This window comes from Labeo rohita, chromosome 5, assembly GCF_022985175.1.
Source record: "Labeo rohita strain BAU-BD-2019 chromosome 5, IGBB_LRoh.1.0, whole genome shotgun sequence".
In the NCBI taxonomy this organism is placed as follows: Eukaryota; Metazoa; Chordata; class Actinopteri; order Cypriniformes; family Cyprinidae; genus Labeo; species Labeo rohita.
Window position 1 is genome coordinate 24,614,537 of NC_066873.1, and position 14,307 is coordinate 24,628,843.

The 14,307-nt window shown below is 37.7% G+C and overlaps 1 protein-coding gene across 1 annotated transcript in view; it reads right to left on the reverse strand.

Annotated features, from left to right (window-relative positions):
- ar (androgen receptor) overlaps nt 1–11,696 on the reverse strand; it is a 92,557-nt gene extending 80,861 nt beyond the window's left edge. The window contains exon 1 of the mRNA XM_051109502.1: nt 9,442–11,696. Within this exon, the coding sequence (XP_050965459.1) occupies nt 9,442–10,910 (1,469 nt within the window). The 5' untranslated portion in view covers nt 10,911–11,696. The remainder of the gene's footprint in view (nt 1–9,441) is intronic.
- Between the last annotated feature and the right edge of the window lie 2,611 nt (nt 11,697–14,307).

Below are 14,307 nucleotides of genomic sequence, written 5' to 3' on the forward strand. Positions count from 1 at the left end.
CAGTTATATATAGTAAGTGTAAATAGCAATAGATGCTATTTACGCTAAGTACAAACAGCTATAGGTTATATTTACACTATATTAAAATAGAAAAAAAGGTTTGGTAAAAGGCAAATTCAAACTCGGGTCGATCACATCAAAAACACTACAGCACGTGCTTTAACATCTGCGCCACTGGAGCTGATGTTTGACAGTCTTCTTTTGTAATGTTGACTAGCCCAATCCCACGCTGGTGGGCGGAGTTAGTGTAAATAGCCTCTGCTAACAAGGCGGGTTATTTGCACTTAGTTTAAATAGACACTCCATAAAATAATATGGTAAGACTCACCAATTTGCAGTATCAATCAGCAAAATTGAGTTGTTTTGTACAGCTAAAAGTAGTTGGACACAGATGACACTTGAAGCCAGACGCATAAAATTTACAAATGGCAGTGCTCACTCTTACAGGGAAAATACGGTGTATAGAGTTTACATGTTTAAATACATTCTTAAGGTCTAAAGAACGTGTGAAAAGCATTTCCTTCCCCATCAATGGTTTATTGTTATAATATTTTGCTCCATCCTAATTTAAAGTTTATTTATTCATGTAATGGCAGATTTCAGGATTCTTTGATAAAGAAAGCTTAAAAGAACAGTATTTATTTAAAACAGATTTTTCATAACAATGTAAAAACCTTCACTATTTTTATCAATTTAAAGTGTCCTTACTAAATATAAAATTCTACAGTATTCATTTCTTTAAAAAAATAAATCTTACTTACACCAAACTTTTGAACCGTACTGTGCATATATATATATATATATATATATATATATATATATATATATATACACTTCATAATTGTTCATTTTTAACTTTCATTTCACTTTCATTTTTATTTTTTCTTAATTTAATCTTGAGTAACATAATGTTGTTGATTCACACAACATGAAATGTTATTTTTGAATAAAGAATAAAAGGTTCATTAGTTGCAACCACATGAAGCACATTTTTGCTATCTGACAAGTTTTTACAGCCATCCACCACTTTTACAGCAATTCAGACACTTGAATCAGTAGGTGTGCCCAACTAAACCACAAAACACCATGAATGATTATAACCCTCATTTCCATAATTTGATCATCCTTTGATGAATAACTACTTTCATAACCAAAAAAGAAAATGCACACAAACACCTGTATCAAATGAAAGTCAGTTTACCGCCTGCTTTCCGCAAATAGCGCTGACTTTTGTAAGAAAGGCTGAATCTATAATGAGTCTAATATGCATATGAAGAAGTGTGTTTCCCCTCAGCGAATGACAATGGCTTTACTAAAAATGCAGTAATATATCACGGATATTTAACAAAGAAGATGCAGGTTTTCACGTTAAAATACAGCTTATATGCTGTTTAGTGAATTTGCCCCAATGTGTTTTGTGTGAAGCCTACAATTGGATACACCAACCGTTATATGTGTACTATCAAATACACACAGTATTAAGTCTTATCACACAGAGCTTCCAACAGATGTCCGTCACTGGCAGCATCACATATTTTCTAGAGTTTCATGTAATAAACAACAGAAAAATAGAACGGTGAGAAAAGGGTGAAGTGGGTAAAGAATATTACTTCTACACTATAAATCAGTCAGTTTAATCTGCTTACTTATTCTGCCATGTATGTCTATTTTTTTCTTCTGCAGTTTTGCAGGGTTTCTGAGGGGGAAAAAAATCTGCACACTAGCACTGAACTTTAGAGCAAGAGGAAAACAAGTCAATATTTAAATATTAACTTAGTTTTTAATTCCTAAATTTTTAATATTCTTTGCTTGTGCTGTTTTTTTTAAGCACATTAACTTTAAGTGAAAGCCCGTCAGAGTTACATTTTATAATTTTTGCTCAAATCTGACCATTAATGGAGCACAGCTGACTTGTAACGGAGTTCATAAATGTCAGTTTTTCTATCAGTGACATTTGGATGTTCTTATTGGTTTGAATTTATTCCCCCCCAAAGCCATTAAAATCTGCCAGAACAAAACCTGAGAACACAAAACATTAAAATCCAAAAGACAACTAATTAACATTTTTAAAACTAGTGAAATACAAATTTGAGGGCTCTCTCACTTTCTCTTTCCATGAGTAAGCTTTAAACTTTTTGAAACATTTGTAAAAAAAAATAAACAAATAAATAAGAGAAGGCGCATTAGCCACCCGACACTGCTCAGGGCAGCAATGACAAATGCTGTTTTAGAATTGTTCTCTGTAACCATGACGATAATGAGAAGCCAATGGGGAATAGAGAATGAGAGATAACACACACCACCCTATGTCAGCTGTAACAAACCACTCCTGTTTGACTTGTACATACACTTTTGTTTACAAAACCGTTAGAACTATTACCACACAAATACATTTTCTATAGAAGGATGTATAGCTCTTTCCGTTTCAATAAAGCAACAGGCCACAAGAGGTCGTGCACTGCAATTTCTAAATGTGCATGTACAACAACTGATCAATAAGAATCAATAAAAACTGCTGTTTAAAATAATCAACAACAAATTTCATCCTAGATCAGGTCACTGTGCATGGAGAAACCCATCCGTGATGGCACTTCAACAAGTGAAAAGCACATTTCAGAAGCACACTTCTTTACATTTTATTTTTATATCCTTCTATGCATGTCCATTTTAAAAAACAAAACAGAATGTGAGCAACTAAATGTCACGGTGAAAAATAAAAATACCTCACAGAGCGCGTGCATGTCTGTCAAATGGTTTCCGCCACTGAATAAAAAAATGTTAAAATTATTACGAGTTTTTATCTCACAATTCTGATTTTTTTTCTCTGAATTGTGAAATATAAACTTGCAATTCTGACTTTTTCTGACTTCTGTTCAGAATTGTGAGGTACAAACTCTCAAGTCCAATTCTGAGGGGAAAAAAGACTATGTTTTTAGAATTGCGACTTTATATCTCGCAATACTGACTTTTTAACTTGCTAGTTTAATTGCTAGTTTATATCACGGAATTCTGAGAAAAAAAGTCAGATTTGCGAGTTTATATCTTGCAGTTCTGACTTTATAACTCGCAATTGCGAGTTTCTATCTAGAAAAAAGAAAGAGAAAGAGAAAAACTCAGAATTGCGTGTTTCTATAATGCAATTCTGAGAAAAAAAGTCAGAACTGCGAGATCGCAATTTTGCGAGAATTTTTTTTTATTCAGTGATGGAAACTGGCGATAGTCAAACTATTTTAACTAAAACTACATTTGCTATTAAACATCAAATAATTTGGTCATTTTGGTTATGTTACTGTAACTGTTCTGCTGCTTTTAAGCTGTGAAAATCTTAAGCTTTTAAAAATCACTTTATATTGTAATCTATACATTTTAAACCATTTTTAAAAAGTATAGTATATTATTATATTATTTTGACATAAAAAATAAACTCATCCATGCTATTATTGTTCTTTTTATCAGTGTTATTCATCATGCACATCATTTTTTAAAATATTCAAATATACAATATTGTGAAAGACGCACAATTTATATTAAAAAAGAGGGGGGATTTAAGTTTTTTACGTGGATCTATACTTGGAAGCAGTTTTGGACTTAATTCATGTAAGCACATTTGCCTGCAGAGCATATATAGCCTCATTAAACAGCCAATTCTGAGACAATAATCCCTTTCAGTGACGGATAATCAAGGAAAGATGGTCTCAGTCATGTGGGTAAGGGACTTATCCCTGCCATCTAACAGAGGTGGTTCTGATAAAGCATCATTGATGCACACTGCAGTATAATTTAGCACAGCTATCACTTCAACCCCTAAAAAAAAGTAACAACAAAAAAACAGTTATTTACAGAAAGAAACTTAAGATGTCAGTTGCTAGAACAAACGCTAACATTTGCATTCAGCTCAAAGTGTATACACGCTCCATTTGAACAACCAGGATAACAGCAGATTGCAGCCTTTGATATGGATCATCTCCCCTTGATTATTAACCAATGAACGGGGTTGCTGCCAAGTGTTTGTTTCATCATTTAAGCCAATGTTTGCCTGGATGAAGAGAGGAATAAGTGCACTTTTATTGCAGCGCTCAGGAGAAAATATCACCCACACTTGTCAAAGTAGCTCAAAGATAAAATAATATGAGAATCACCATATATTATAAACAGTGTCCAGGGACTGCTGGATGGACAATGCTGTTTTTCCTTTTTCCTTTTCTGTATGTTTCTTAAATTGTGCTTGACTAAGATAAAATGCTAGTCCAACAAGAAAAAAACACATTCCAGAGACAATCATCTCTGGAAGAGACAGTGACAGTAACTTTTTTAGCTCTCTGTGATATTTGACATTTGGTTTCCACATCTATACTTAAGTAATTTTGGCTTAGATTTGAATAAACAAACCTAAAAAAAAGTTTTTAAGGTAATGAATACAAATTTCCTACACATAGCCATTAAGAAAAGCTACTTACTACCCATTACAGTGTTTAAGTTACAGTCAGTGTTGGGGAGTAACTAGTTACATATAACAGAATTACGAAAATAAATGTAACAGTTACTGAGAAAAAAGTGTAATTAATTACAGTTACTTATGAAAATGTTAATGATTATATCCAAATGTTTTCACACACATACAGACTGATTTCTTTCCAAAACTGCATCGACTGTACTAAAATATCAGACATCAATGTTTCAGGGGTTTAGGACACAGAATAGGAAACTATTTGGGTTTATGTAAATGCTTTATTTGTTTATTTATTTAAGTTAACTTTTTTTTGCCAAGGCATTGTTAGATGCCAGTGTTTCCTGTCATAGCTATGCAAAGATTCGATTTTTAAAAACAGTGTCATAGCTATTCAATTATATCTTGTTATGATTGTAAATCTGTATTTAACCTCACAACAATCTCAATGTAAAAAAGAAATGCTAAAGTCTGATTTCGTGGTGGATGTTTTAAAATTACATTATTATAATTTTAATTAAAGTGATGAAGGATTTTGAAAATCTGACAGTATTAAGTACCACTGTAAGGTTAACCCTGGCTGTTTTAAATGATTGAAAATAATTAACAGTTTAGAAAAACGTAGGAAAAAATATCATTTGAAATTTAGAAAAGTATTCAAAAAGTAATCAAATGTAATCAGTTAGATTATTTTAATAAAGTAATTGAAATAGTTACACTACTAATTCACTACATTAACTAAACTCACTGCTATTACATTTCAAACGGGGTAACTTGCAATCTGTAATCTGAAAATTTTCAAATTTCCAAAATAACCGTCCCAACCCTTATTACAGTGCAATTGCTTTCAACACATGCTCTCATATGACTTTCAATATGATAAACGGGGAAAAAATCTGAGAAAAAAACTGACTGGATTGTAAAAGTGGTCTGATTTTTGTTGAAGTCTTTTAAGAGGCGGAGCTATTACATTTAGATGAAAGATTAGAACTATGTTTGGCGTTATCTGATAAGGTGTGCTGATTAACAATAAGGCCCAGAATATGTCAAATAAGTTAATTTCTCATTTCATGTGGGGACCAAATCATGAAAAATCAGTTTTCTACACTCTTTCAAAATTAGAACGTTTAATGTATCATACATTTTTTAACTTTCAGAAATACCTCTCGTCCATAGAGGCTGAGCTGTGGAAACAGCTTGTTGAAATCTCCAAGGTTGTGATGCAATGTCTATGAGCACCTAATATAACCACGCACATTTACACATTAACGCCTATTCAGTATTCAGCAACTCTGTACGCAACTTTTCACCTCTGCATAGCCTTCCAAAGGATCTCAATGTAAGGGCTATGACAGCAAATCAATGATACTGAGAGGAACTGCTATTAAAAACTGTTAAAAATGAGAATCATTACCGACTGTGTGCTACAGTATGGCATGGAGAACCTTCATCATTGACTTCGCTTTACAGGGACAAAAAGTGCATCTAAAAACAGCAAAAGGGCAAGTTCTAGCAGAAAAAACGTGTATAAAACTAGTCGAACAAAGTATGGGCTCAGCACTTTATATTAAACGCTTCAAAGAAGGTCATAAGCCTATGGTTTCATGTGGCAAGGTTGCCATTTCATGTGCTTCTAGAGGGCCTGTGTTTTTGATAGCAGTGGTGGCTGGTGAGGAAGCACAAGCAAACGTCCACTACAAAATGAATCTTGTTCAAAACTGTATTGTGCAAAATGGCAATATTCCAGAGACAAGAGTATTAACGTTAAGCCTATACATTACAACGGAATAAACCCAACTGATTTTCTATACACCTCTGATTGCCGGAGGCATATTTTTAATATCACAGCTTTCAATAATGTTTATTTCAAAAACTCATTTAATGCAATTTTCCACCCATTTGAGGGCCCAATTATCATATGAAGAAACTAGATTTCCAAATGTGACAAAAACACATTGATTGAAAGATGTTTTTTCCACAGCAAATACTGCACATAATGCTCTCATTGACTCTTGTTGAAGTATACAGGTGGCACCTAAAACTACTTATATAGATGCTGCTGTCCAATAAACATTGACTTTTGCTCTTCTGAAATCAATGGTGCACGTATCCAGTGAATTTGCAATGCTAGTTAGAAGTGATTGGCTTGTGTTTATTTTTACCAAGGTAACTTTAAAAAAAAAATTATTCCAAAAACTAAAAATCTGTCTATTTAATCACCCTTTTGTCATAACAAAGCCATCAATTATATCAAATGTGCCATTTTTTTAACCTGAATGAACATGAATGAGATTTCAGGGCTAAGCAGAGAGGAACATTTGATATTCTTTCTATTTTTCTCGCAAAGTTATTATAACCTTTAGAGGTCATATGGACTATTTTATGGTGATTTCTTTACTTTTTAGTGTTTGACAGCCATGGTCACTATAAACTTATCATTTTATGATAATTTATGATAAAACATTTTTAAAGAACACAAAAGAAAATATTTTGAAGAACTGAACAACACTGACTTCACTGTACGAACAAACAAATAAAATATCTTTCAAGTTCCAAAGAAGAAATTTAAGTCACATGAAACGACATGAAAATTTCTAAATGATGACAGAATTTTCATTGTGGAGTGAACTATCCCTCTAAGCAATCATTTGTTCTAAGCACTGCCAGTGTGTTGTGTGCCTTCAGCACTGCAGTTCAGCACGCAAGACACTTTAAATACGACTGCTCTAACTACACCTAAAATAGTCATTCTAAATGGACATAAAAACACTCTGACTGAGGGTTCTCAGAACTCAAGTGCAGTGGGGGTACAATGAACTCTTCTAGGGTTCTCGGTACAAACCCCATGTGATGGTTCTACCTAGAACGCTTTGTAAGGAACCTTTGCCTTGTTTGGAATGCTGTTTGACCAGAACTGAATTTGACCAAGGTGTACTTCAGATTATTACATAACAGAGACACGCATACACAACACCCACCACCCACCAACCCCCACCCCCCACCCCACACTCCCCACCCCCGTCCCTGTCCCCGACCTCTCTCTCTCTCTTTGTCTCTCCTGCACACAGACACAAAAAAATACAAACAAACGTGTACCACTAACCCAGCTATCTATCTTCAGTGGTCATTCAGCAATTCACAGTTTGTCTATTTTTGTAACATCCAATCAGCAAACACACTGCTTATTAAAAACATTCAGTATTTCGAAAAGAAAAATCACCTTAAATTATAGCTAGCGGTTAAGAAGACTACCACAGCCTTCACAAACCATTAATATTGTGAACTGTGCGTGTAAGTACGAACAATTCTTACTTAAATAAATACAGTGTACCCTCGAACTTTGTTGTGGTGTTCACAAACCACTTTTTCTGCCTAAATGTAGCTTCATGTTGTAAGATTCATGTTCAGAAGATTTATTATGTGTGATGTGATCAGGTCAAGACCAGTGTAAAGTCTCTCACACTTTGTCTCATTATTTGAGTCTCTGTGTGTCAGCCTCATGTTTTGGCTGGTGTACAAAACCGTATTTTTTCGCAAAGATCAAGTGGTTTTGCCTCCAACTCAAACCCCAAAGATTCAAAGGTTAAACACACAACTAAGCTCAAATTCCTTTCAGGAAAAAACACACTCCGTATACACTAAAACAGCCTCGGACAAAATGCTCGCTTAACTATGGTTGCGATATGGAAGCGTCAAACGCTCGCTCATGTTCTTTAGACAAATGCAGCTGTTTTTCTCCGTAGTCCTAGGTTAAGGTAAAGTTTCCTTTCAGACTCTGCATATTTTCTTATCAATGTTCTGCTTTTGTCCTAGCCAGTGCAGATCTAATTGAAACCAGCTTTTTAAAACAACCATCCCACTGTTCATTCAAGCCAAATTAGATTTATTTATACTTAAAGAGCGCATTATAAAACCGCAAACACTGACAAAGTGAGATATCAAAACAAATATAGTAAAAGACATAAATGCTGAAACTGTCAGCTTATGCATTTCAATTTAAGTAACGCCTGTCAATTAAAATGCACAGCATGACAGTTGGACCCGCACGTCACGTATAAATCAAAACGTGCCCTTTCCATGTATAGTCTGTGGGTGATTAAATGTGTGAATGACTCAGAATGAGAACGAGAATACGGAGAAGTTCAAGGATATAAGCTTTGAGGCTCTTGGCATGGTGTCTTTGCGTTTGGACACGACCGTGTGGGGTTGCCTTAATGGCAGTATCCCTGGAACCCAGCTACCCTGAGGGAGAAGGCTGGCCTGTGTGTTAAAGACTACGAGTCTGTGTGTTAATGTGTACAGCTGTCTCTGTGTACTGGTTTACTTGGCTGCAGACATAAAGAGAGGAACTTCAAGCAAATTAACGCTTCCTTCAAGAATTACAAATTAAATTCCTAGCTAATAAAAAGGTCCTGAAGTACAACTGATCCCAGTCCATTAATAGAAAAGCTATAAAGAACATTCCTATACAGAACTGAAACTGAACGCCAACCAGGGGTCCATGTGAAAGTACTATGGGGGTCTGTGGAGAAGATTTATGAAACAAAGCCTTTTCTTTTCAAATCTTTCACATTTCTCACTATTTGAATGAAGATATTTGAACTAATAATCTAATGAGAATTCTATAATATTTGCATAAATATTTTAAATATAAAATGTTAAGAAAATTGTGCTTTTTTATTCTGGTAGCTGAGAATCTGAATGGGAAATCTCCTAAAAACGGCATTGTTTCTTGCTAGTTTCTGTTTGGAATTAATTAATCATATAAAAATAGACTATAAATAAACATTTCTACAAGTCGGGCAAACTTTTTCACCGTCTTCCGTACAGTCGCATTTCGCGGAACAAAAACAAATGTTGTTATTTTAACGCGCGCCATTTTAAATTAACTTTTTCACGTAATGAATTGGTTGAAGAGCAGAACATGATTTGTGTCCAAAAAAAAAAAAAAAAAAAAAAAAAAACACGTACACAGGGCAGTGCCCCCCTCTTACCTGCCATCCGTAAATGGTGTTACATCCAGCCATTTGCCCATCTCGTTTTTCAGACAGGGCACATTAGGGTAAGGGGGACGGGTCAACATCCCGCCGGGGTACCACTGTTCGGGCGGAGGACGCTCCCGCGGAACCAGAGCCTCGCTTCGGCCGTACTCGTAGGGGTTACAGATAAAATGCGTTTCGTGGCCAGATGCGTAAGGGTTCCTCTGTTTGGGAGGCCCGTACTGTCCGTTACTGTCCTCAGCGTACCTATGCGGGTACGCCCAGGTGTCATTCAGTTCGCTGGGCATCATCTCTGACTTGATTTTGACATTATAGAGATTCACGTAATCCTCCACGGGGGCGGCGAACTCGCCGGGCATCTCCGAGTGCTTCCCGAAGCTCTGGCTCGGTCCGTTTTCGAGTTCCGGCTGCACGAAATGGGCCATGCTCGCGGGCAACAGTTGTTCGAACTGGCACGAAGCCGCTCGCGTTGCGTCCATATCCGGTGCTGTCGTCGCTGCCGTACCTTCTGAACTCAGGTTGGCAATGTCCCCGGACAGGCTGCCGAACTCGTGCACCTCCTGCACATCCGCGGTTAAGTGTGATCGAGACGCGCTGCTGCACTGCAAGGTCGTCACTTCACCTGCTAGCTGCTCCAGGTCACTTTTAAACATCCCGAGCACTTTGTCACTGCCTCGCAGCTCTGCGTCTCTGTCTCGTCCCGCCGCGAGAACGTACTCTCTGTCTTTCCCTCCTGCCTCCCGTTCGCTCACTGAGCAGTTGAGCAAAGGCATTCCAAACAAATAGATTTCCTCACTACTACTTTCAGTGGTCAGGGGCGGCGGCGCTTGATGCGGTCCCACCTCGCCCAGTTCGCTGGACTCCATAGCTAAGCCCAAAGACACAGACACGGCTTTGCACAGCTCTCGAGCTGTCTCCGAGATGCTACTGCTGCTGCTGCTGTCACCGCCGCCGCCGCTGCTGCTGCTGGTGGTGCACGCACGACTACTACTCGCCACACTTGCGTCACGGCCCGAGCACAACTCGCGCGTATGAACTTCAGCCGCGCCGCAACCCTTCTGTCCCCTCTCAGCGCCTCGAAGGAAACCTGCGCGACTGCCGCTGCTTTCTGTGGCGTCTGCGCGGCCCGAGCCGCTAGACGACAGAGACGAGTCGCTTTTGCTTCCTGTTGAACTCTTGAGAAAATGAATACGACTCGAAGGAGCCTGCATCACTGAACTCGCGCTCTCGCACTCTTTCTCGAGACAGCATAGTATTCCTTTGCCGTGGGACAGCTTGCTCAAACGCATTTCCCTCGACGCGGTCTCCTGCAGGCAGCCGCACTTCTTGTAGCTAGAAAAGTCCAAACTCTCTGGGTTGCTCGCTCTCGCGACGCGCACGCTTTGAAAAACGCTTTGGTAAGGTCCGTGAAAAACTGCGTCTGGGGACTCGCAAGCCTCCCCGAGTCCAACCGGAACCTCCATAGTCTAGAAACTGAAACAACACAGGCCGTGAGGGTTTAAAGGGGACTCACCGCAACAAGTTCATCGACGAAATCCTTGAAAAAGTTCCAGTCAGACAGACATGAAAGAGCTGCGCAGCGCAAGAGCGTGTAAGCAAAAATAATCAAACGTGCGCTCAGCCGGAGACGCATAGGCGGCTCTTCAACGTCAACGAGAAAAGTTTTCCGAAAATGCACGCAAACAGCCTTCTGCTCATCAGAGCTTTATTCCGCTCCGTCGTGCGCTCAAGTCAGATTTGCAGACTACGCGCGTTGTCCATAAATGAGCGGATGAAAGTGAACCTGACCGGGGGTGGGAATTTCTCTCCGCCGCTCGACTTGTTTTCCGTCTACCTTGAGAACACGCGATAAGATTTGCGCTGTCTGTTTTCACTGATCAGTGCGATCCGACGCGGCGGTTGCTACAGTACCCTGGGCACATCATAACAACCCACACTTTCCTTTTTTCAAGTACAATTACAGCCCTTTCCTCTCGTGTCAGGTACTCTCCTGGGCTCAGTCGCAGGTAATGCGGGGAGAGCTTGCTGTGTCACGGTGTTTTGCCGGGGTAAGCAGTTATTTTACGGAGAGTTCGCTCGGGAAAGTCCTTGAGCGCTTTAACTGTCAGGACTAAATAATACAGCCATAGGAACGGCGCCAGTAATACGGGTAAATAAGAACACACTGCAAATACGAGCACGGGACCACGACTCACTTTCACTTAGTATTAAAATATAACACTGATGTACATATATCATAGGTATAAAAAAGGCGAAAAATACAATAAAAATCAATGAGCCCTCTAGGAGAGTCTGCACGCCGTGCACTTTATAGGAGTTCTGGGCCTCTGTTCTGTGGAAATGTTTCTCATGACATTTATTACTGAGCACACATTAAATCCACAGCGGGACTGTTAAGTCCACAAAATTAGCCATTTGAAGAGCAAAATAGGATGTTGGCTATTTTTTTTTTTTAAAGGGAGAGGGCCACTTTAACCTTGCAAGAATAAATGTTCCTGTCTGGGATTTAATGTCAATTAAATTAAATATGAAATGACATGTTGTTTTACGTGTGTAATTTAATGGACTCTTTTATTAAATTACAGCTTTTAAAATCATATTAATGTAAGGTCAGGTCTGTAAACATTTCAAATGTTTGAGCTGAGATGAGAATATAAAAAATGGAAAAATACGACTGACTCGACAATAAAAGGAAACGAGAACGTCAGAATGTGTTGGATAAATAAGCTCCGCATACATAAATCCATGAAATCACCATCTTTTTGCTTGGGCTGCTCTTGCTTTGATAAAGGCAAGGCACCGTTCTAAGTTTTCAGAGTTAAGCTCTAGAAGATGAGAAAACATCAAGACAATAATTACATCTTACTGAACAGTAAGATCCTGAGGTGTCTTCTCATTCACATCCAGCCACGAGGACCGGTTATTATGAGTACTACTACAAGTAGTATTATTATTTTCCCAGAACTACCTAATATCCTCTTTATTCACTGTAAACTTTAGTATTTTCTTTGCTGCAAGGCTCAGATGATTTTAGTGCTCCTCAATGAGAATACACTATTCATGATTAATCCCTGCTTTCAGCTGTATCAAAACTAATAACAGTGTAACATATAAAGTCTCATTTATATGATTTCCTGGCACAAACTTTGGCCTATTACGAAGCGAGAGTTAAGAAAACCACTTCACATAACCAGCAAGCGCGCCACGTATGCAGTGCAAGAAAAGGATATTGCATTTGCAGCACTGTATTGTCGTGAACGGTGTCTGATTTGGATGAAGAATGCTGCAGTGAAGTGTTTGAGGTTATTCAGAATGAGCGGCTTTATTCAGAATGAATTGGTGAGCGGCTGTGGGAGGAGCTGAGAGTGAGGGACAGAAGTTGAGAGGGCTGTTCGGTTTTGTTTTGTTTTGGCCGGAGATTGGTGAGATGAAGGAAAAGTGCTCAGTTGCGTCGTTTATCAGCGGAGGCTGAGCTAGTTTTGGTTATATCTCATCATCACATTTTTTTGTTTATCATTAGGAACTGCCATTCTACCCATCCCTTGCTGGCTCTCTCTAGTTTTTTTTCTATTTCTTTTGCTCTATCACATCCGTTTGAGGGTGTGTGTGCTTGCGTGTGCGCAGCACTTGTTGCTTAGTAACTGAAATTCCACATATACTCAGAGCATTACGGCAAAGTACAGCCTATTTACTCTGATTAAAAAATATATTTTCTTGTATTTATTTGAAATAGTTTTGAAGGTTATGGAGACCTGCTAAAATTACGTTAAAAGAAGATTCCAGGTTCAGTACACATGACGTTGATTACCACAAAAATGTGTTTAAAAAAAATAAAAATCTGAAAAAATCTGAAATACAGTAAGGCATACAATGGAAGTGAAAGGGCCAATCTGTAAACATTCCACTCTTAAAATGAAAGGTTCTTTATTGGCATCGATGGTCCCATTAAGAACACCCATGGAACCTTTCAAATTCAGAAAAGGTTCTTTATAGCAAGAAAGGGTTCTTTAGATTCTTCAGAACGGCTCTTTTAAGAACTGTTCACTGAAAGGTTCTTTGGGGAACCAAAAATAGTTCTTCTATGGCATCACTGCAAAAAACACCCCATTTTTAGGAGTGGAACACTTACTGTTTCAAACATCCAGAATATACATGACATTTTTTAATGCGGAAAAAAATGTTAAGTAAAATGATATCCAATTTACAATTTCGATGCTATGAAAACATACCACCTAAAACTCCAAAATGATCAGAAACATTTTTACAGCTCAAGTTTTAACAGAATTCAGCGCTTTATAAAATTCTAGGCTTGTGACAGTGGTGTCTCATCTATTTTTTGTTTTTTAAGTAAACAAAGGACAGATCTAAATTACTAAATTACTGTTTGTATTAATCAATATTATTCCACAAACACTGCTGACTGAGTTTAACTTCTATTGTTCCTGGAACATTCATTTAATCTTTTCTTTGAATATTTATAGATAGATTTATTTGAACTTGAGGTTGTCACCAGAATCAAGATTATATACCCTACATGAATAAATCCACACATGTGCAAATTAAAGCCTGTGTCTTTTTTAATTGAATCTCCATATAGGTCAGATTAACTTTTGCATTACAAACTCTAGCGGACAGACAGTAGAGAACCACTTAAGTGAATGTGCGTATGTATTTAAGCATCTATATAAAGCAGTTTTTGAGGTTGCTGGTGTATCTTCATCCCGAGGGACCAGTCCAACATTTACCTGTAAATATTCTGATAAATATTCTGTGTCTATACGACACCTGTAAACAGGCCAGCCACTTTTGTACATAGAAACAATATAATGAAACACATAATTCAGAACAAATATTAAATAG